Source organism: Phyllostomus hastatus, unplaced genomic scaffold (assembly GCF_019186645.2).
Source record: "Phyllostomus hastatus isolate PE091 unplaced genomic scaffold, TTU_PhHast_1.1 phas_scaffold_317, whole genome shotgun sequence".
Taxonomy (NCBI): domain Eukaryota; kingdom Metazoa; phylum Chordata; class Mammalia; order Chiroptera; family Phyllostomidae; genus Phyllostomus; species Phyllostomus hastatus.
Genome location: NW_025334023.1, coordinates 26,192,118 through 26,216,817, shown reverse-complemented (window position 1 = coordinate 26,216,817; position 24,700 = coordinate 26,192,118). Strand labels below are relative to the sequence as shown.

The 24,700-nt window shown below is 37.1% G+C and overlaps 1 protein-coding gene across 2 annotated transcripts in view; it reads right to left on the bottom strand.

Annotated features, from left to right (window-relative positions):
- The window catches only part of MTMR2 (myotubularin related protein 2), a 115,270-nt gene that overhangs the window by 49,665 nt on the left and 40,905 nt on the right, over positions 1–24,700 (bottom strand). For both annotated transcript variants that reach the window (XM_045818176.1, XM_045818175.1), the window contains one exon: positions 23,348–23,453. Coding sequence is in view for 1 of the 2 variants with exons in the window: in XM_045818175.1 (XP_045674131.1) it covers positions 23,348–23,453 (106 nt within the window). In the remaining variant the exon portion in view is untranslated. The remainder of the gene's footprint in view (positions 1–23,347; positions 23,454–24,700) is intronic.

Below are 24,700 nucleotides of genomic sequence, written 5' to 3'. Positions count from 1 at the left end.
GGATGTGACCTTATGTGGAAATAGGGTGATTGCAGGTAGGGTCACCGTAATCAGTCAAGACAACAATACAATAAAGTAGGGTGGGTCCCTAATCCAACATGACTATTGTCATTATTAGAACACAGACCTGTGAAGACACAGACACTTCCATGAAGGATGAAGAGATGGTCTATACACCAAGAAGACCAAGGACTCTGGCCCTTCACCAGCAGTTACGAAAGAGGTAACAGAAGCAGAATTTGCCACTCCAAAATATGCCTTTTGGGATATTGATTTTAAACTGGTTATTAAGGAACAAAAGACTCAGCAAGAGCCTTTGACCGTCCCCCTTTACGTGCCTACAGGAATTTAGACAAGAGGACCTGCTCTAGGAAGGGAGATATCATAACAGATAATTATAGTTTAATATAAACTGTGTGGCAGAGAGGGACCCAGAAAGGCCCATTTGTTCAAAGTCCTCTCTGTGTTCCATTGTTAAAGTTGGTCCACTGGACATTTATTTAGCAAACACTTGCTTTTCCATCTGCATGTGGGTTACTGTCTTGCCCTGTGAAGTCCCAAATCACAACCCACCCAACCCCAACACTCATACTCCAGAACTGTGAGACAATAAATGTCTGTTGATTCAAGCCATCTACTTTGCAGTGCTCTGTTACAGCAACCCTAGGCTATGAATATACCCTAATGTCAACAAAACATTCAAATTTGAACAGTAAAATGAAACCTGTTCATAACTGCTAAACTTTGGAAGCAACTGAGTCTTTCAGTAGATGACTGGATAAACAAACTGTGTTACATCCATACAAAGGAAAATTCAATGATGAAATGATCTATCAAGCAATAAAAAAGATATGGAGAAAACTTAAAGGTATATTCCTAAGTGAAAGAAGCCAATCTGGCTACATATTAAGTGATTCCAACTGACAATTTGGAAAAGGCAAAATTATGGAGCCAGTAAAAAGACCAGTGGTTGCCAGAGGTTTGGGGAGAGGAAGGGAAGGACAAATAGGTGAAGGGCAGCTGATTTTTAAGGCAGTGAAACTACTCTGTGTGACACAGCAATAGTAGAAATGTGTCATTCTACATTTGTCAAAACCCACAGAAAGTACAACACAAAGAGTAAACCCCAATGTAAACTATGAATTTTAATTAATGTATTAATATGGTTTATTGATTGTAACAAATGCACTACACTAAGAAAAGACCTAAACAGTAGAAGAAACTGTAGGGATGGGGGAAATAACATAGGGATGCAGACTTTTTAAAAAATAACTGAATATTAAAATAACCACAGTAACAACTACCACCTATTAGCAACATAATTTCAATAAAAAAGGAGATTGTTAAAACCAAAAACAGAAGGATATAATCTTCAGATAAAGAATAGGTCTTCCCAAAAAAGGATGGCACATAACAGAATATCTGCCAAAACCAAAACAGAACAGAAGTAGATAGGAAGAAGGATAAAACATTATCTCAATTACCTTCATTTTGCCTCAAACCAAGAAAACTATCATCATGAACTGGCCCAGTTAATGCACTGTTTTCAGGAGATCATTATTCATCTACTGCTCATAATATCCCTGAAAGAGAGGTGGTATACTTATTCCCATTTTTATTTATTTTTTAATTAAATTTATTGGGGTGACATTGGTTAATAAGACTGTATAGGCTTCAAGTGTACATTTCTATAACACTAGATCTGTATGTGCACTGTGTGCCGACCAGCTATAGTCAAACCATCTTCCATCACCACATATCAGGCCCCTGTCCACCCCCCATGCCCTTCCCTCTGGTGACCACCACACTGCTGTCTGTGTCCTTGAGTGTCAGTTTTATATCAATATGTAAGTGAAATCATATGGTTCTTAGCTTTTTCTGACTGGCTTATTTTACTTTGCATGACATTCTCAAGGTCCGTCTATGTTGTTGCAAATGGCAATATTTCATCTTTTCTTTGGGCTGAGTAGAATTCCATTGTGTCCATCAACCACATCTTCTTTATCCAATCCTCTATCAATGGACACTGGTTATTCCCATTTTTTTTTAATTTTATTTTAATCATTGTTCAAATATTATTCCCATTTTGAAATGTGGTAATTGACAACTATACAAGAACTTCATTTCTATAACATGACTTTTTCCTTAATTCAACCAGAAGGATCTGGTTGCCTCCTTTCAACCAGATCCTTCTACCTTTACACAGGCTGTACATCTACTTCCTTAATTGTTACGCCCTTAGGACAATTAGGTTCTGGTCATTGTTAAACTACCTTAAAAAGCAAAGCCTCAGGTCTGTTGACCATAGAAACAACAGTTTCAAACTAAAGATAACAGCTTCACCTCAGCTGTGTTTCAGCCCCAGACCCATGAAAGCGGAATGACTCTACTGACCACATCCTTGCAAAGCCAGATAGAACAATACCATGCTGACATCAGGACCACATGCAGCAATCAACTAGCCTCTACCCTGACTCTAACCAATGAGTAGAGCCCACAACCCTAATCCTAACTCCCTTAGTCACCCTGATTAATGATTTCCTCCTATATAATCCATCCCTTACAGCACTGGAGAGCCAGGTTTTAGACTACTAGCTCACCTGTGTCTCCAAGCTTGGTGCCATTTCCTTAAGTAAACCTTTACTTTCTGCTGCAAACTCCTGTTCACACTTTACTGGGCTTTGACGGACACAGGCAAGTTTATTCTTTTAGCTCAGGGGTGTCACACTCATTTTTACCAGGGGCCACATTAGCCTCATGGTTGCCTTCAAATGGCCAAATGTAATTTTAGGACTGTATAAATGTAACTACTCCTTAACTGGGGGCAAGGAGCTCGGCACTGCTGCTGGGTAGAAACAAGGTTGAAGGCCGGATTCAGCCCTCAGGCCTTGTGTTTGCCACCTGTGCCTTAACTGGATAATACCCATATAAAAGTTAAACAACTTTTCCAAGGTGTCATATACCTCACAACATCAGCTGAACTTGAACAGATTTATGACTGACTAAACACTATGATAATGACATGATGGCATCCTAGTGCAACTGTATAGCAAGCAACTGATATGAGGGATCAGAGGCTGAGAAAGAGGTCAACACGAAGCAGAGGTGTGGGAATCATCCATAAAGAGATGACAGCTGAAGCCATGAGAGAGAAGTGGCATGTGGAAGAAAGGATGAGGGGCATTGGGGGAAAGCAAGGGATGAAGGACACATTAGAGTCACCTTGTTCAGCTGAGGAACAGCAAAGTACACAAAGGAGGTGCAGTCATATAGGAAAAAAAGTGACCCACAAATTGTCACCTGGTTTGAAACCTGAAATAGTCATGTTTGACTCCTCTCTCCCCCTAATCTGCAACATATGGGCAGCTTTAAAACATTATACCCACATATATATATATATTTATATTTTTTAAGATTTTATTTATTTATTTTTAGGGAGGGAAGGGAGGGAGAGAGAGAGAGAGAGAGAGAAACATCAATGTGCGGTTGCTGGGGGTTATGGCCTGCAACCCAGGAATGTACCCTGGCTGGGAATCGAACCTGGGACACTTTGGTTCCCAGCCCGCGCTCAATCCACTGAGCTACGCCAGCCAGGGCTCCACATATATATTTTTAAAATCTGTCTTGCTCTGCATATGTCATTACCCTAGTGCATGCCCTTCATGAATTTTTTTCTTGGAATTGTTTGAACTGCCTCCAAACATTTCTCCTTGTTTCCATTTTATCTGCCTCTACTACCATCTCTTTGTGTATCCACACATTCTAATTTTTATGTACCCTCTATGTTTCTATTATAATTATTTGGCTGTTTTTACTAAAATTTGATCACATTTAGAGCTTTTATTCTTTTAAGCCATAAAATGGTTAATGATATCTATAAACCATGCCAAAATAATTACAAACCCAGTAAACATGCTATAGACTATTAAACATACACATTTCAGTACAGAAGGAAAGACCCAACTTACTATAGCCTCACTAATTGCTGACATCATAAGTCTGTGGTGAGTAGTGCTGAAGAGCTTTTATTCTAATATACAACATTATAACTGCAAAAGTTCTAAATAGAAACTTTTAAGGAAGAGTTTCTGTGTACTAAATACTAACAGCAAGAGAGTAGTAAAAGTACTGGTGATTTAATTTTTTCCTTAATCTTAGTTCTATTTCCCATACATTTTTATAATAAAAATAATTTTTTTAAAAACCTCTCAATGTAATTATAAAAGACAAAATTTTATAAAGGAAAGTTCATTGTAACTTTGGAGAGAAAAGTTTCAGTAAAATGGAAATCATGAGAGTTTGGATGGACTAAAGTTTAAACCTATTAAGGATGGAATGAGACAAATGTGAACATTTTCAAATGGATTTAGGTGGCTCTTTGATGAAGAAGAGTTAGTGACTATCTTTATCTCTTTTACAAACTTTCCTCATATAACTGCTTCAAAGTGTTTTTCAACATTGGTATCTCTGATTTTTATCTAACTATCTCCCATTAGGAAAAAAAATAAAGATCATAATGGGCTACAAGGGTCAGAAATGGGGCTAAGCCTATGATTAGCCAGCTGACCATGACCTGTTTCACTGAAGAGCACAAGAAGTATATTCCAGATGTGTAGGTCAGTGTGAATGGAAGTGAGAATGAGCACACTGTGCATAAGGGACTATAAGAAGAACCCCTAGTTCAGGCCAAGATGGAGGCATAGGTAGAAACCATTTGCTTCCTCTTACAACCAAAAGGAGGATAACAACCAATCTAAAATCAATAAACAACCAGAAGCACCAGAAAATCAAACTGCATGGAACTCCGACAACCAAGGAATTAAAGAAAAAATCAACCAGAACAACCAGACCAGTAAGGCAAACCCTATGGGGCGGGCAACTCAGAAAACCCCAGCAAGGTGGCTAAGGGGCTGGGACTGACTGCCAAGCTCAGCGGAGTTGCGTGGGAGGGACTGACTTAAGGGGGAAACTGAGGCTCAGAGCTGACTGTGGACTTTGGCTGCAGTTACCAGGGTGGGAGATACTTCCAGTCTGACTCAAGAATCTGTTGGAAAGTGCACTATAGATGAGCAGATGAGCTGCATTACTCCCTCTCTGGCCCCTCCCCAACAGGTAGCTCCGAGGTCAAAGAGGGTTGCCCTGCCTCCTTACAACTTATCAGCTGTGCCAAAACAAAGAAATATGGCCCAAATGAAAGGACAGAGCAAAACCTCAGAACTAAGGGATGAGGAGAGATTGCCAACCTAACTGATAGAAAATTTAAAGCCCTGGTAATCAAAATGCTCACAGAACTGATTTAGCTTAGTCAAAAAATGAAAGAACAAATGAAAGATATCCAAAATGAAATAAAGCAAAATAATCAGGGAACCAACAGTGACAAGAAGGAAACCAGGATTCAAAGCAACAATTTGGAACAAAAGGAATAAATAAATACCCACCTGGATCAGAATGAAGAAACAAGAATCCACAAAAGTGAAGAGAAGCTGAGGACTCTCTGGGACAACCTGAAACATTCCAATATCCAAATTACAGGGGTGCCAGAAGGAGAAGAGCAACAGCAAGAAATTGAAAACTTATTTGAACAAATAATGAAGGAAAACTTCCCCAATCTGGCGAAGGAAATAGACTTCCAGGAAGCCCAGGAAGCCCAGAGAGTCCCAAAGAAGTTGGACCCAAGAAAGAACACACCAAGGCACATCATCATTAAGTTACCCAAGATTAAAGACAAAGAAAGAATCCTAAGAGCAGCAAGAGAAAAAAAGACAGTTACCTACAAAGACGTTCCCATAAGGCTATCAGCTGACTTCTCAAAAGACATCTTATAGGCAAGAGGGGCTAGAAAGAAGTATTTGAAGTCATGAAAGGCAAGGACCTACATCCAAGATTACTCTATCTGGTAAAGCTTTCATGGAAGGCTTTTATAATGGAAGGGCAGATAAAGTGCTTCCCAGATAAGGTCAAGTTAAAGGAGTTCATCATCACCAAGCCCCTATTATATGAAACGTTAAAGGGACTTATCTAAGAAAAAGATGATCAAAAATGTTAACAGTAAAATGACAACAAACTCACAACTATCAACAAATGAACCTAAAAGAAAAGAAAAACAGCGAAAACAAAAACTAAGCAAACAGCCAGAACAGGAACAGAATCAGAGAAATGGACATCACACAGAGGGAGTTTAGTGGGGAGGGGGAAGGGAGGAATAAGGGGGAAAAGGTACAGGGAAGAATTATCATACATAATTAGTAGGCATAAAATAGATGGGGAAAGATAAAAATGGTATAGGAAACAGAGGACTCAAAGAACTTATATGTACAACCCATGGACATGAACAGGGGGAATGCTAGAGGAGGGTTGGGGGGCAGGGTGGAGAGAAGGTAAAGGGGGAAAAATTGGGAAAACTATAATAGCATGGTCAATAAAAAGTACTTAAAAAAAAGAAGAATTCCTAACTATGTATGTGGGGTTATATTTGGGAATAGCTAGAGATACAGTGTGAGAGCTGTGATGGCACCAAACACAAAAACCCTAAACACAAGACTTAGAAGAAGTATGTGCTTTCTACTATAAGAAACAAATATCCCCTTGAAGAATTTTTAAACAGGGGTATCACATTATGAAAGTAATGTCAGAGAAAGATGAACCTATAGTAATGCATTACAGAAAGACAAGCCTATCATACATAAGAAATAGGAGACAATTAAGAACGTAAAGGAGAAATAAATATTTCTCCAAAGATATGACATTTGATAAAAGGGAAAATAACAGTATCTATCATTTTCTTCCATTGAGTCAGTCAAATTTTTTCTAGGCAAATTCCACATTCCAGAGAGAATGACCTCTAAGAAAACAATAATGAACAAGACAGATGTCTACTCTCAAGAAGCTTATAGGAATATATTCTTTTCTCCAATAGTTTATCTTAACATTCTTGTTTTTGTAGATACCCTCCAAATATTTTCTTTATTTTTAAATGTAGTCACGTACAAGGAAGCTCCCATAAGACTGTCAGCTGATTTCCCAACAGAAACTTTGCAGGCCAGAAGGGATGACACAAAATATTCAAAGTGATGAAAAGCAAGGACCTACAGCCAAGATTACTCTACCCAGAAAAGCTATCATTTAGAATCAAAGGAGAGATAAAGAGTTTTATACACAAGATAAACCTAAAGGAGTTTATCACCTCAAAGCAAGTATTACAAGAAATGCTACAGACACTTCTTTAAGAAAAAAAAAGGATAAAAACTGTAAGAAAACATAACAAATAAAAAAATTCTCACTGACGAATACATAATAATAGCAGTGGATCAACCAACTATAAAGCTAGTACACAAAGGTTAAAAGACAAAGGTAGAAAGATCGTGTGTAATTACAACAATAAATTAAGAAATACACAAAACACACAGATACAAAAAAGTAAAAAATAATGGCAAAAACATAAACATAGAAGGGGTGAGTAAAAATGGTAGTGATTTTGGAATGTGTTCAAACTTAAGCAACCATCAATGTAAAAGAGACTGATACAATCCACGAATCAAAAATCTGCAAGAGATACACAAGAGTTAAAGAGAAAGGAATCTACTACAGAAAGTACACACAAAAAAAGAAATAATAACAGAAAATAATTACAAAAACAATCAGAAAACAATAAACAAAATGACAATAACTACATACCTATCAATAACTACCTTAAATGTAAATGGACTAAATGCTCCAATCAAATCAAATGACCTAGGGTAGCTGAACAGATAAGAAAACAAGACTCATTAGGCCTATAAGAGGCCCACTCCAGATGGAAGACACACACAAACTGAAAGTAAAGGGATCAAAGAAGATATTTCATGCAAATGGAAGTAGGAAAGAAAGCTGGTTTGGCAAAACTTGTATCAGACAAAATAGACTTTAACATAGGCTGTAACAAGAGACAAGGACATTTTGTAAAGATATAAGATCAATCCAACAAGACAATATAACTTAAAACTCTTGTAAACATTTATGCACCTTACATAGAAGCACATGATATATAAGCCAAATATGAAGGGACATAAAGAGAGAGACTGACAGTACTGTAACAGTAAGGGACTTTAACACCCTCCTGACATCAATGGATAGATCATTCTGACAAAAAAAAACAGTGGCCTTAAATGCTACTTTAGACCAGGTGGATTTAATTAGTAAATTTAGAACATTTCACCCAAAAGGAACAGAATGTATATTTTTTTTCAAGTACACATGGAACATTTTCCAGGACAGAACATGTTAAGCCAAAGAACAAGTCTCAATATATTTAAGAAGACTGAAATCACAGCAAATATCTTCTCCAATCATAATGGTATTAAAACTGAAAACCAGTTACAAGGGGAAACTGAAATACACACAAATACAAGGAAGCTAAATAACATTCTACTAAACAATAAATGGGTTATCCAAGAAATCAAAAAATGACTTAAAACAAATAAAAATGAAAATACACAACCCCAAATCTATATAACACAGCCAAAGCAGTTCAAAGAATGAAATTCATAACAATACAGACCTACCTCATAAAAAGATCTCAGATGATCAATCTAATCCTAAACAGAAAGGAACTAGAAAAAGGATAACAAACAAAGCCCACAGTGAGTAAAGGGAAGGAAAATAAAGATCACAGCAGAAATAAACAAAATAGAGTCTAAAAAATGCAAAAGATCAACAAAGTCAAAAGCTGGTTCTTTGAAAAGATGAACAAAACTGATAAACCTTTAAACAGACTTGTCAAGTAAAAAACAGAGAGGACCCAAAGAAAGAAAATCAGACATGAAAGGGGAGAAGTGAAAACCAACACCACAAAAACACAAAGGGCTATAATAAAATACTACAAATAATTATATGCCAACAAACTTGTTGAAGGAAGAACTAAATTCCAACCAGGAAGAAATAAATTCCTAGAAATATACAATCATCCAAGACTGAATCAAGAAAAAACAGGAAATTGGAACTGATACCTACCAACAACATCAAATCATTAATCAAAAAGCTCCCAACAATTTAATATCTATTCTTCTCAAACTATTCCAGAAAACTGAAGAGGAAGGAAGGTTCCCATTTTATAAGTCCAGCATTACCCTGATACCAAAACCTAACAAGGATACCATAACAAAAGACAATGACAAGCTATTATTTCTGATAATCATAGATGTAAAAATCCTCAACAAAATACAGTGGAACCTTGGTAACTGAACTTAATTCATTCTGGAAAACTGTTTGAGAAGCAATTTGTTTGAAAACCAAATCTCCTTTGTTGTCTGAGAGACATGTGACTGATCATACAGGTATTAGCATGAAAGGGTTGTCAGGTAAAGAACTGAGACCCAAAGGTTTGTTAGACAACCAAGACTTTTTTCCATGAACTTGGTTGAGAAATGAAGAGTCTGAGAACAAAGGTTTGACTCTATTAACATACCAAATTTAACAACACATTAAAAGCATCATAAACCGTGATCAACTGGAATTTACTTCTGGGATACAAAATTGGTTCAATATACACAAATCAATTGACATGATACACCATGTAAACAAAACAAAAGACAAAAATCATTATCAATAAATGTAGAAAAAGCATTTCACAAAATCCAGCATCAATTTATGATAAAAACTTTCAGCACAGTGGGAATAGAGGAAACATATCTCAACATGATAAAGGCCATATATAACAAATCCACAGGTTACCTCATCTCAACAAGGAAAAGCTGAAAGCTTATGATTTAAGGTCAGAAACAAGATAATGATGGTCATCTTCAGTACTTTTACTCAACATAATATTGGAAATCCTAGTCACAGCAATCAGACAATAAAAAGAAATAAAATTTCCATCCAAACTGAAAAGGAAGATGTAAAACTCATTATTTGCATGTGGCATGATACTACATAGAGAGAATCCTAAAAACTCCACCAAAAATTTTTTTAGAACTGATAAATTCAGTAAAGTGGCAGGATACAAAAATTAATATTTGGAAATTAGTTGCGTATTTACATATCAGTAATGAACTATCAGAAAGAAAAATTAAGGAAAATCCCATATACAACTGCATCAAAGAAAAAAAACACACACCTAGAAACACATTTAACCAAGGAGGTAAAAGACCTGTACAGAAAATTATAAGACACTGGAAAAAGAAACTGAAGACACAAATGAAAGCATATACTATGCTCATGGATAATAAAAATTAACATTGTTAAAATGTCCACACTACCCAAAGCAATCCCCAGATTTAATGCAATCCCTACCAAAATACTAGTAGCATTTTCACAGAAGTAGAACAAATAATTCTAAAATTTATATGGAACCACCCACAAAAGACCCCAAAATGCTAAAGCAATCTTGAGACTAAAGAATAAAGTTAGAGGCATCACTCTACTTCATATCCAACTATATTACAAGGCTAAAGTAATCAAAACAGCATGGTTCTGGCATTAAAACACACACGCACAAAGATGAATGGAACAAAATAAAGAGCCCAGAAATAAATCCATACACCTATGATCAATTAATCTCTGAAAATGAGGGGAAAATGGTGGTGAGAAAACTGGACACATGCAAAAGAATGAAACTGGATCACTTTCTTACACTGTATACAAGAAAAGACTCAAAATGGATTAAAGACTTAAATGTAAGACCAAAAATCATAAAAGAAATCCTAGAAGAAAACATAGGTAGTAAACCTTCTCTCATTTCTCTTAGTAACATTTTTCCTGATATCTCTCTTCAGGTAATGGTAACAAAAGAAAAATAATCCAATGGGGCTACAAAAAAATGAAAAGTTTTTGCAAGGTGAACAAAATGAAAAGGCAACACAATGAATAGGAGAACACACTCTGCAACAATGCATTTGAGAAGAGGTTAATATTCAAAATTTATCACAAAAACTTATACAGCTCAACACCACAAAAACAGCCTATTTGAAAAATGGGCAAAAGACCTGAATAAGCACTTCTCCAAAGAAAAGATACTGATGGTCAACAGATGTATGAAAAGAGGCCCAATGTCACTAATCATCAGGGTAATGCAAATTAAAACCATAACAAGATATTACTTCATACTTGTCAGAATGGCTATCATAAACCAATCAACAAACAAGTGTTGGTGAGGATATGGAGAAAAGGAAACCCTTGTGCACTGTTGATGAGATTGCAAATTGGTGCTACCACTGTGAAAAACAGCATGGAGTTGCCTCAAAAATTAAAAATAAAACAGCCACAGAACCCAATAATAATTTGTAAAGATATATGCTCCCTTATGTTCACTGTAGCATTATTTACAGTAGCCAAGGTATGGAAGCAGCTCAAGTGCCCATTCACATAGGACTGGCTAAAGATGTGGCACATATATACAATGGGATATTAGCCATAAAAAAAAGGGGATGAAATCATGCCATTTGCAATGACATGGACTGACCTAGAGGGTATTTTGCTAAGTGAATTAAGTCAGAGAAAGGCACATGCCATATGACTTTATTTAACACGTGGAAACTAAAAAAACAAAAAACAAAATAAACAAACAAAACAGATACAGAATCCTAGGTACAGAGAACATTTTGACAGCTGCCACATAGGAGGGCTGGATAATAAAGGGGAAAGGATTAAGAAGTACAAAATTGACAGTTATAAAATTATCATGGTGCTGTACAGTATAGCATAGTCAATAATGTTGTAATAACTATATATGGCATCAAGTGGGTACTAGATTTATCTGGGTGATCACTTTGTTAAGCTACATAAATGTCTGATCACTGTGTTGTACACCAGAAACTAATATAATATTGTACGTCAACTGTAATTTTTTTTTAACAAGAAAGCTTTGTTGTAGAGTTCTGATGGTAATCCTTTATCTAGCTAAAGTTCTATTCTTTTCATTCTTACATTCTTATGAGTTGATGTTGGTGTGAGAGATAGTGGTGGTAATCATGAGTAAGTGCTAACTTTGATCATTTTTCCTCTATTAAAATGATTATGTGCAAACAACAAGTGTTGGAGAGGTTGTGGAGAAAAAGGGACCCTAGTGCACTGTTGGTGGGATTGCAGACCGGTGTAACCACTATGGAAAACAGTATGGAATATTCTCAGAAAACTAAAAATGGATCTGCTTTTTGACTCAGCAATTCCACTGCTAGGATTATATCCTAAAAACTCTGAAGCATCAATCCAAAAGAACCTATGCACCTCAATGTTCACAGGAGCACAATTTACAATAGCCAAGTGCTGGAAGCAACCTAGGTGCCCCACAGTAAATGACTGGATCAAAAAACTATGGTACATTTACACAATGGAATTCTATGCAGCAGAAAGAAAGGAGCTCCTACCCTTTGCAACAGCATGGATGGAACTGGAAAGCATTATGCTAAGGGAAATAAGCCAGACAGTGAATGGCAAATACCATATGATCTCACCTTTAACAGGAACCTAATCAACAAAACAAACAAACAAGCAAAATATAACCAAAGACACTGAAATAGAGAACAAGCTGACAGTGACCAAAGGGGAGAGGGGAGGGAATTTCAGGGGAAAAAAGGAAGGGTTTGTAGGAACAATTATAAAGGATACATGGACAATAACAAGAGGGGGTAGAAACAGAGGGCTGGGGGGATGGGCTGGGATGAGAATAAAAGGCAGAAAACTGTACTTGAACAACAATTAAAATAAAAAAATAAAAAAATAAAATGATTATGTGTAATTGATACCACACATAATCAAACATTGCTCCGTGAGCCTTAACTCATTCTGACTAGATGTGCATATCTGAGAACATGATGACAATACATTCAGGGACATACTTGAGATAAGACATAATCCAATGATATCTGACATTTGTTCCATAAAGAAAGTATGAGTAACTAACACAAATTTTGAAGGGATAATCACATTTGTGGATTTAAGACATTAAATATTTTAAGATAAGGGCAGACAGTTAAAAATAAAACTCAAAACACTCTAATTTTAATCTCCTATATTATATACATTTATATATACATAAATAACATATATTCTCAGATTCCACTTTAATATTTGATTCTGAATTGTAGACAAACATTGGTATAAGTATAGGCATCACAAATTACAAGAAATACTGCATAGCTCAACTTTTGACTTCTCTTTTAATCACTACCATTTAAGGGACATATTTTAATTAAAGACCAATGCTAAGAAAATTTAAAAACAAATAGAGCTATGTGCCTGAACTTTAAAATCCTACATTTCATGGGATTTATTCTTCAGTCACCAAATAAACCAATCAGACACAAGTTCCCTAGGTTCTTAATTACACCTAAATATCAAACTTTAAAAAATATATTTCTATTAAAGAAAGCCTAATTTTGGCTTCAGGTCAAGAGAGCAGCATAGGTAAACATGGCTCACCTTTTCACACAACCACCTCAAAATTACAACTAAAATATAGAACAATCATCACTCAGAACCATCAGAAATTGAGTTGAATAGAAATCTGACAACTGAGGAATTAAAGGAACCACATCCAGGCAGACTTCTTGCAGGAGTGGAGATGCTGAATAGGCTGGTCCCACACCCACGTGTGGTGGATAAAAATTTTGAAGGGATATCTTGAGAGTGAGAAGTCCCAGCCCCACACCATACCCCCTAGCTCAGGGTTCAGGCATCAAAAAGATAAGTCCCCGTAACTTCAGGCTGCAAAACACAGTGTGGGAAGAAACTGTTGGAGTCCCAAGCAGTTCCCCTTAAAGAACCCACACACGGACTTACTCAGATTTACTCCCTTGAGCTTCAGCCCTGGCATAGCAGCTTGAAAGTTACCAGTGGCATACAGGGAGGAACTGAAGTGTCTGGCATCCAGGCAACAGCTGGGGGACAGCTTTCTCCCAAACGGAAAGGCAAACAGAGTCCATTATCCCTTTTCTGAGTCCTACCCCCACATAGCCACAGAGCCTGCAGACAGGTGCCATATCTGAGACTCTATCAACCTGGCTACACTGTTTGCCTCATCCTGGAGATCCTCTGAGACTGTGCCCCACCCAACTTATGGACCCACCCAAACTGTTAACTATGACTTTTCCCTATGAATGGCTAGACTTGGCTCATATTTCATAACTTCCTAAATCTTTATCAGACAAGAAACAGATGGCCTCAGTGAGACCCCTGCTTCTGTATCCCCTGCTAAGTGGCCCCAGGCCTGGTACTAGCAGCAGCCAGCCTAGGTCCATGTTTTGGCTTCACCTGGGAATTTCTAAGCCTAGCACAAGCAGCAGCCATCTCAGACTGCTTTATTGCTCATGCAGGGTGGCCCCAGACAGAAAACAGGTAGGGACTGACACTGGCCTGAACCACCTGGAAACCCTAGAGCCTGCACACTCAGTGAACAGCTACAGACCATGTCAGAGCACCACCACCCTGACCCTGCATAGCTGATCCTCCACAAAGTAAGGAGGTTGGTGGTCAGTGGTCACAGCCAGTCCTTGAAGCTGGCTGGCCTGGGTCATTCCCTTCCATTGATCTGCCAATAGCAACTAAGGCTCAACCAGAACAGGAGGGTATACTCAGCCTACATGAAGGGCAAACCTCAAGTATCCAGCTTGGGTGATAGGGGAGGATGTACTACTGGCCCTACCAGACACCTACTATAGTAGACCACACTACCAAGACAGGGAGTCATAGCAGCTCTACCTAAGATTTAATAGAAACAAACACAGAGAGGCAGCCAAAATGAGAAAAAAAAGAAACATGGCTCAAATGAAGGAATAGATCAAAACTCTAAAAAAAGAACTAAACAAAATGGAGACAATCAATCTATCAGATGTAGAGCTCAAAACACTGGTTATAAAGATGCTAAAGAAACTTAGTCAGGAAAATAACAGCATAAAAAAGATCCAGTCAGAAACAAAGGATACACTAATTGAAATAAAGAACAATTTACCGAGAAACCACATTTGATTCTCGAGTGCTGTCAAGAATCAAATCAATGATCTGGAACATAAAGAAGCATAAAACAACAATACAGAACAAGAAGAAAAAAGAATCCAAAGATATAAGGATAGTGTAAGCAGCTTCTGGGATTACTTCAAGTGTTCCAACATTTGCACAACAGTGGTGCCAGAAGGAGAAAAGAAAGAAGAAATTGGAAATCTACTTGAAAAAATAATGAAAGAACACTTCCCGAATTTGGTGAAGGAAATAGACAAGCAAGTCCAGGAAGCACAGAAAATCTCAAACAAGATCGATGCAAAGAGGCCCACTCTAAGACACATCAATTAAAATGCCAAAGGTTAATGGTAAAGAGAGAATCTTAAAAGCAGCAAAAGAAAAGCAGTTAGTTACCTAAAGGGGAGTTCCCATAAGACTGTCAGCCGATTTCTAAAAATAGACTTTGCAGGCTAGAAAGGATTGGCAAGAAATATTCCAAGTCATGAAAAGCAGGGACATCCAGCCAAGATTGCTCTACTCAGAAAATATATCATTTAGAAAGGAAGGGCAGATAAAAAGCTTCCCAGACAAGAAAAAACTAAAGGAGTTCATTATCACCAAACCATTATTACATGAAATGTTAAAGGGACTTATTTAAGAAAAAGAAGATCAAAAGTATGAACAATAAAATGACAATACATATCTATCAATAATTGAATCTAAAAATAAAAACTAAGCAACCAAGAAACAGAGAGAAAGAATTATGGATACGAAGAGCATTTTGATGGGTGCCAGATGGGAGGAGGGCATGGGAGAATGGGTGAAGATGTGAGGGGATTAAGAAGCACAAATAGGTAGTTACAGAATAGCCACAGGGGTGTAAAGTACAATATAGGAAATAGAGAAGCCAAAGAAGTTATATGGATGATCCAGGGACAGAAACAATGGTGTGGGGATTGCCTGAGGGAGCTGGGGGGTGCTGGGTGCAGCAGGATTAAGGGGGAAAAATCAAGACAACTGTAACAGTATAATCAACAAAATAGAATCTTAAAAAATAAAGAAAGCCTAATTTTAAAAGCTGGAAATTAGAAAAAATAATTTGCATTAAAAACTCTATATGAAAGCATTTTTTAAAAATGAAATTAAACAGGTTTCCCTGCCAAGTGAAGAGTAAATGAAGCAAAGAAAACCACTCTGTAATTATGTCACTGAGGAAACAATTTACCAAGCCTGTATTTGTGCTCAACTTTTCAGAAATACATCTACTGGATTATATTAATATGTGGCTTTTCCACAACACATAAGGCTAACAAGGTGAAAATAATAATACAAATAGAATTCCACTGAAGAAATACAAGATATCTAGAATAGTTCCATACTCCAGGCGATTTTCCATTCTGCTTTACTGATACACAGGCAACAAATCTTGATTGCATAAGAAATCCTTAACAGAACTTTTCACATTTGGCTGTTAATCTACTAAAACACTATCCTTTCAGGAAAGTGTCACTGAACAGTACCTGAAGCAAAAAACTTACACAATGTGATTTAACATTTTTAATAAAATTAAATTAACCTTTTCAATGTATTGTGTTTTCTGTTGTTACCGAAGTTACTTATAAAATGTTGAGTATTAAGTCAGGGATATATGTTGAGGCTATCAGGAGAACTCAAAGCCTAAAGATCTTTGAATGATGATTTTCAAAAGCACTGTACCAAACCCCTCATCTCATACATTGAGCCAAAGTGTGGTCAGTCAAAAAGCAACACACAGCTGTCTGTGGTTAGTTCTACCCACAATTAACTAGAACACTACCATTTTATGGCCAGTAAAGGTATACATACTAAAAGCAAAATATCATTAACAAATTGGGGAGGGGACAGGTTGGATTTTACTAAAACACCCTCATTTTCTGATTTAGAAAAACAATTCTCATGTATTAATATTGAAAGCTGCCATTTCTACCTCAAAAAATATGTAACAGATATTCTTTTTAACTAAGAAATTCTCACTTCACATTTGAAAAAAATAGCACAATCATGAAGGATAGTCTCTCTGGGTAATGTGCTGTATAGGAATATGACTAACCTCAGACCAAATAAGGTCAACAGCTAACTGTGTGCCCATAAGCACTTGACTTATTCCACCTCTCCTGAACATCAGTCAAATGGGGTAATAATGTCTGTCCCACAGGATTATTGTGAAAGTTAAATGAGTTATGTATACATTTTTATTATAATAGCAGGCTAGATTTTTTTCAATTATTAGAAGCACATCCTTCCTCCTACCCCACCTGAAACATATATTTGAAATAGGCTGCATTTTTTAAATGATACTAACATTTAACATAATGTTAGCCATTCATCTCCCTCCCACAACTGACAGAAAGACTATGATTCAAGCAAAGATATACCTAACAATCAAAGATGACTTTTAAAAACAAAACAAAACAGGTAACAAGCAGACTAATCATATTAGTATTCTTTTTAAGATTTTATTTATTTATTTTTAGAGAGAGGAGAAAGGATGGAGAAAGAAAGGGAGAGAAACATTGATGCACAAAATAAACATCTACTGTTGCCACTTGCACACACCCAATGGAGAAATGGCCCACAACCTGGCATGTGCCCTGACCGGGAATCAAACCTGTGACTTTTCACTTTGAGGGATGACACCCAACACACTCACTTAGTCACACCAGTCAGGGCTAGTTTTCTTTTTTTCTTTTGTCACTTTAGGCACTCTACAATGCAAAGTACACTTAACCTTTGTTGACCAAAACCATTTTCTCCTTAAAGACTTTAACATTTAAAAATGCCAAATCTTCCTGGCTGGTGTAGCTGAGTGGATTGAGCGCAGGCTGTGAACCAAAGTGTTGCAGGTTCGATTGGGTTGCAGGCCATGACCCCCAGCAACCACACATTGATGTTTCTCTCTCTCTTTCTCCATCCCTTCCCTCTCTAAAAATAAATAAATAAAATATTTAAAAAATTTTTTAAAAATGTTAAATCTTAATTTAATATTTAACAACTGTCTCTTCATTCAGCTAATAAAATGTTCTGAGGGCCCCACAAGGTTGTGAAAGATGCAGAATTCATATGGCATTAATGAGAATAATTCCTGCAGTCATGGAGCAGATGCATCAATTGAACAGATTCCCTTGGTACCACTGTAGTAAGAGAGTCAATAGTTTAGGACATTCTTGTGTCTAATGTTAAATCTGAAGGGACAACAGGCACAAAATAAGTCTGCTCTGGACAAACTTGCATATATGATCACTCTACCCGTACTATCTCCAAGCAGGATACATGCACATAATCTTTTGCTTCAAAAGGAAAATTAAATGGAGCACAGCTAGTATCCAGATCTTGGTTTCTTATTATCATTCTCCAATTAAAAACATTTTGGCTCCTTGAGAAACAGATGATGGTTCTAGAAGTGAGGAGGGAAAATATCAACATGAGTTTGGAGCATCTTGTAATGCCAAAAAGTAAAGAAGGGTTCAGAAAAAAAACACCACCACCCAAAACTGCACACACACAGAAAGCCAAACAAAAACACCACAATGTGTTCAAAGGGACACAAGATGTGACTTTAAAACTTCACACTTTGGATTGTAATCCAAAATATAAAATAAATATCCATGACTCTGTACTGATATAAATGATTGCATAAATCAATAAATGAGGGAGAAGAGACCAATCTCCCATGCAGAAGAATTTTAAAAATGCATGTAGATGCTGCACTTTTAACAAGGTAGAGAGAAACTCCATACTTTTCAAGTATGAGCTGTGTGTGCACAGCCTGTTCCTGCCAAAGAGTACAATATAAGGAGGAGGGAAAAATGAGCATTTACTGCAAAAAAAACCCCCCACAAAAAACCTAATATAACCTCAACCAAGTGGTTAAACTTAAAATCAACAATGTAAATCGTGTCAATAATATATACTCTTAATATGTTGTGATAACAATGGCTCTTTACTTCTGTACTCTTCCACCACCCCAGTCTACGAATGGGTACAAGATCAGACATCCTACAAAATACCTGACCAGTGCTGTTCAAAACTGCCAGGGTCATCAAAAACCAAGTCTGAAAACCTGTCACAGCCAAGAGGCGCCTACATGACTACTGAATGCAATGTGGTATCCTGGATGGAACCCTGGAACAATAAGGACTTGGGTTAAAAACTAAAGATATCTGAATAAAGCACGGACTTCAGTTAATTAAAAGGTACCAAGAGTGGTTCATTAATTTGACAAATGGACTATACAAATGTGATATTAACAACAGGGGAAACTGGATGTCAACTCCATGAGAGCTCTGTACTATCTCCACAAGTTTTCTGTAAATCTAAAACTGAAATTTAAAAAATTATCTAATGGGTAGCTCAGTGGATTGAGCGTGGGCTGTGAATCAAAGCGTAGCAGGTTCAATTGCCAGTCAGGGCACATGTCTGGGATGCAGGCCACAGCCCCCAGCAACCGCACATTGATGTTTCTCTCTCTCTCTCTTCCTCCCTCCCTTCCCTCTCTAAAAATAAATAAATAAAATCTTAAAAAAATGTGTAATAGAAATAAGAAGTAAATTGTAATATTTAATATAAAGGTTAACATTACGACTCTCAGATTGGTCCAGTGTAACCCAGCCGCCCTTATTTACAGTACGTGTGGTGTCCTGAGGAGATGAAGGGGTCTGTGTGCAGAGGAGCTGACAGCAGAGGCCTCCTTCCAGCACCCTGCTATGCACTGCAATGCACATGCCAGCCCAATGGAGTAGTTCACTTAAACTCACCCTCGCAAACATACATAAATGGTTTAAAATATTTCAGGTAGAACACAGTATTAATAATGTACAGAGCAAAAGTGATATTTCCTCTACTCCTAGTATGAATTCTTTATCAGTCAAAATATGAGGTTAAAAACAAAGAAGTGTTTCACGCTGGCTGGTGTAGCTCAGTGGAGTGAGCGCAGGCTGCGAACCAAAGTGTCGCAGGTTCGATTCCCAGTCAGGGTACATGCCTGGGTTGTAGGCCATGACCCCCAGCAACCGCACGTTGATGCTTCTCTCCCTCCCTCTTTCTCCCTCCTTTCCCTGTCTAAAATAAATAAATAAATAAATCTTTAAAAACAAAAGAAGTTTTTAACTAATATGATCTAACAAAAAGTAGACCAAAAAGTTTCAAAATTATCAAGAGGCCAATAGGCCCTTAGTGGATTTTTATATGTAATGAATAAACAAAAGTTAGATACATATATAAAATATGTATTTTTAACTAGTAAAAAACTAAGAAGAGATGATGAATTTATAACCACTATTATTAACAATGTACCCCAACCTAAATGTATGCTTCAAGATAATAGCTAATGATATTCTGAGGCCTTCATATTATCACAATATATATCCAGATTATAAATATAAATCTTTATCATTTTTAGTGATGTTTAAAGTCATATTATACCCAATCTAGTATTTTATGACACTTAACAAAAAGTATGACAAATTTGTAGAAGCCTTTATAGATGTTTACCTGTCTGCTTACATGGACTTGTTGGATTATGTTTTGAAAATGAAATATTGAATACATGAAAGAGATATTCTCCATATATGCTCAAGACCAAATGACTTCATAAATGAAAATAATGTTTTAGTTAAAATTATGAAAGTGTAACACTGACAGAGCAGTCACTAAATCAGAATAAAGTGACTCTGAGGTATGCTTTAAGGGTTAGCATTGCACATGAAATTCATTTTGTCCATCATTCATAGGCAAGCAGTTGTAGAAAAGAAGATGAATCTAAAAACATACAAAGTGCTACAGGACATTGCTGATGTGGTTAATTTCATAGCATCAAGGCCTTTAATAAATAGAAAAATACTTACTATAATGAGATGTGTAGCAACTACAGGGCAGTATTTAAGTGACTTAGCTCCAGAACTGAAATGCATGAGCTAGAATACTGGCAATGAATTTAGTAGCTGAGACCTTAGACATGTTACTAATCTTAGTTATTATCACGTGTAGAATAGTGATGATAATAGTCTCTATCTCACAGAATTGGTAGAGGTATTATAAGAGATATTTCATTACAGTCTTTAGAAAAATGCTTGGCACATAGAAAGTATTCACTAAATGTTAGCTATTACTGGCCATCATCATGGGAGTAGTCATGAAAATTTTAATATATTTTATTGATTATGCTATTACAGTTGTCCCATTTCCCCCCCTTCATTTCCCTCCACCCTGCACACCCTCTTCCACCCACATCCCCCCCTTAGTCATGTCCATGTGTCATAAGTTCTTTAGCTTCTACATTTCCCATACTATTCTTACCCTCCCCCCTATTTTCTACCTAGCATCTATGCTACTTATTCTCTGTACCTTTTCCCTCTCTCTCTTCCTCCCACTCCCCTGTTGCTAACCCTCCATGTGATCTCCATTTTTGTAGTTCTGTTCCTGTCCTAGTGTTTTGTTTAGTTTGTTTTTGTTTTTGTTTTAGGTGGGGTTGTTAATAATTGTGAGTTTGCTGTTATTTTACTGTACATGTTTTTTATCTTCTTTTTCTTAGATAAGTCCCTTTAACATTTCATAAAATAAGGGCTTGGTGATGATGAACTCCTTTAACTTGACCTCATCTGAGAAGCACTTTAATCTGCCCTTCCATTCTAAATGAAAGCTTTGCTGGATAGAGCAATCTTGGGATATAGGTCCTTGCCTTTGATGACTTGGAATACTTCTTGCCAGCCCCTTCTTCCCTGCAAAGTCTCTTTTGAGAAATCAGCTGTCAGTCTGATGGAACGCCTTTGTAAGTTACTGTCTCCTTCTCTCTTGCTGCTTCTAGGATTCTCTCCTTCATTTTTACCTTGGCTAGTGTCATTATGATGTGCCTTGGAGTGTTCCTCCTTGGGTCCAACTTCTTTGGGATTCTCCTAGCTTCCTGGACTTCCTGGAAGTCTATTTCCTTTGCCAGATTGGGGAAGTTCTCCTTTATTATTTGTTCAAATAACTTTTCCACTGATTGCTCTTCCTCTTCTCCTTCTGGTACCCCTATAATTCAGATATTGGAACATTTCAAGATGTCCTGGAGGTTCCTAAGCCTCTTCTCATTTTTTTGAATTCTTATTTCTTCAATCTTTTCTGTTTGGTTGTTTCTTTCTTCCCTCTGGTCCACTCCATTAATTTGAGTCCCAGTTTTTTTCCCATCACTATTGGTTCTCTGTGCATTTTTCTTCATTTCACTTAGCGTAGCCTTCATTTTTTCATGTGATTTGCGACCAAATTCAACCAATTCTGTGAGCATCCTGATCACCAGAGCTTTGAACTGTGCATCTGATAGGTTGGCTATCTCTTGGTCGCTTAGTTGTATTTGCTGTGGGGCTTTGATCTGTTCTTCCATTTGGGCCATTTTTTTTGTCTTGTCACACCTGTTATGTATGAGGGGCAGAGCCTTAGGTGTTCACCAGGGCGGGGCAACCCAGTTGCTGGGTTGTGACGCTGTATGTGGGGGGCAGGGTCTGAGATGAAACAATGGTGCTTGCTCTGCTCTCTGTCGGATTTCAGTCCCTTCTGCCACTTCCCCCAAGCAAACGGCCTTTCTGGTGCTAATTCCCGTGTGGGTGGGCTTGTGCACATTCTATGACTCCATGGGTCTCTCCAATGAACTCTGCTGTGAGGCTGGGAGTCTCTCCCTGTGCCTCAACCCCAACAGGTGTTTTCAATCAGTGCCCTGAGGCTCTATTTCCTGGCACTGGGACCCTGGGACCACCGGTCAGCCATCTGCCTTGCACGCAGTGCCTCGCTTCACAACTGCCGCCTCACTGGGTCTGCCCATTACCACCAGGGGCCCGGGGTCTGCCAGCTGCCGCCTGTGTGCCCAGGGTCCCCATGCTGTGGTCTTGCGTGTCCAGGGTGCCTTGCATGCCCGGTGCCACCACTTTTTGTGTGGTGAACCCTTTCCTCCCAGCTGACTGACTCCACCCTTCCTACCCATCTGGATGAATGTGTCTATTTTAACTCCTTGGTTGTCCAACTTCCATACAGTTCAATTTTCTGTCAGCTCTGGTTGTTATCTTGTTTCTAAATTGTTGCTGTCTTTATTTTGGTTATGCAAGGAGGTACAGTGTGTCTATCTATGCCTCCATCTTGGTTGGAGTCGGAAGTCATGAAAATCTTTTACATTACAATGAAATTCATTACTAATCTTTTGGCAGAGAACTTAAAAGTTATCAAACTTAGCAATGAATTACACATTTTCTTTTACAAATAAATAAGACTTCCAAATTTGCTGGCCTGTTCTGGGATATTTTATAAAAACTGAGTGGTCTTTGAGAATATATTTCATCAACATTACCTGCTTACTCAGTTAAAGATTATATTGATAGCGTTGGCCACAAACAGCTAACAGAAAGCACTTCATCAGAACTTACAAATAGTAACATACCCTCAAATCAGGAGAAAAGTTGTCTGCAGAAGTCGAAATGGAATCCGATGACACGACAGAAGCTGATTTTGAATGCACTGAATTCTCTGAATGAGAAGTAGAAGCGCTACAAAATAAAAAGCATAGTATGTTGAAAAAAGAGGGGCTTTTAAAAACCACTTTCAGAAATTTTAATTATAACTCCATTATTTAACAAAACTTCCACTGTCAACTAGCCATACTTTACCCATCCAAACATATCTCCAAATACTGATAAACTGCAAACTCTGTATTCCTGCACATTTAAGTATTCTTACCATCAACAATCCTTCTGGACAGACTTCCCCAGTACTTATGAATATACTCCCAGCTAAATTCTTTATCCAACTTATCCATTCTTTTGTTAAGTGAACATTCACTGAATGGCCCAATGTGAAAACCACTACATGAGGCACTATGATCTGGAGATAAATATAATATAATCCTCATGTTCACAAAGCTCCCAGGTATGTAGCTGAGACAGATAATAAATGGCAATGTAATAATGACTATGACTATAGAGAGAGTTAGATAGATAGATAGATAGAGAACACACACTCTACAGAAGAAAAGGAAGCACCTAACTCTACCTAGGAAATTCAGGGAAGACTTCACAGCGGAGAGGATATTTCAATTGAGTCTTGAAAGAGGAAATTGCCAGGCTGACAAACAAGTAAGGGAATTTCAAAAACAATCGAACAAAAGGCACTACAAAGTTACAGAATTATCATAGAGCATAGAACATTTGAGAAACTACAAGTAGTTCAACAGGGCAGATAAGGAGAAGAGCAGAAAATAAAGATGGAAAGACAAGTCTATCATTGTACTTTATGCCTTTCTACCACATCAAATTCTGTAAGTTTAACATGCCTATCTTAAATATCCACTTCTTCCATTATACTAAGTAAACACACTGTACAATTACTTTTACTATCTTAAATTCCTATAGAACTTCCAATACCTGGTCACATACTGCTTTTATTGTTTATTGATCTCAGGTATATGTATTTTGTGTCACTGACTAAATTTTAAATATCCCAATAGAAAGGCAGTCTTTATTTTCCACAAAATCAACTTTAATGTCTGTGTATACTGTTAACATGTATTATGTTTGCTAAACTCAAAATCACAGTAACAATATATCTATGTCAAAACTGAATGATTTACATCATTTCCTTTTATCAGTAAAAAAAGTTAAAACTATTTAATATAAGAAAAACCAATGGTGAAAAAATCTCAAGACACTTTGAATTGAAGCTTAAAGTATTTTTCTAAAGCTTCATTTCCAATATATTAAGTCTCCCTCACAACAAAAGTCAAATATTTTTCATTAGA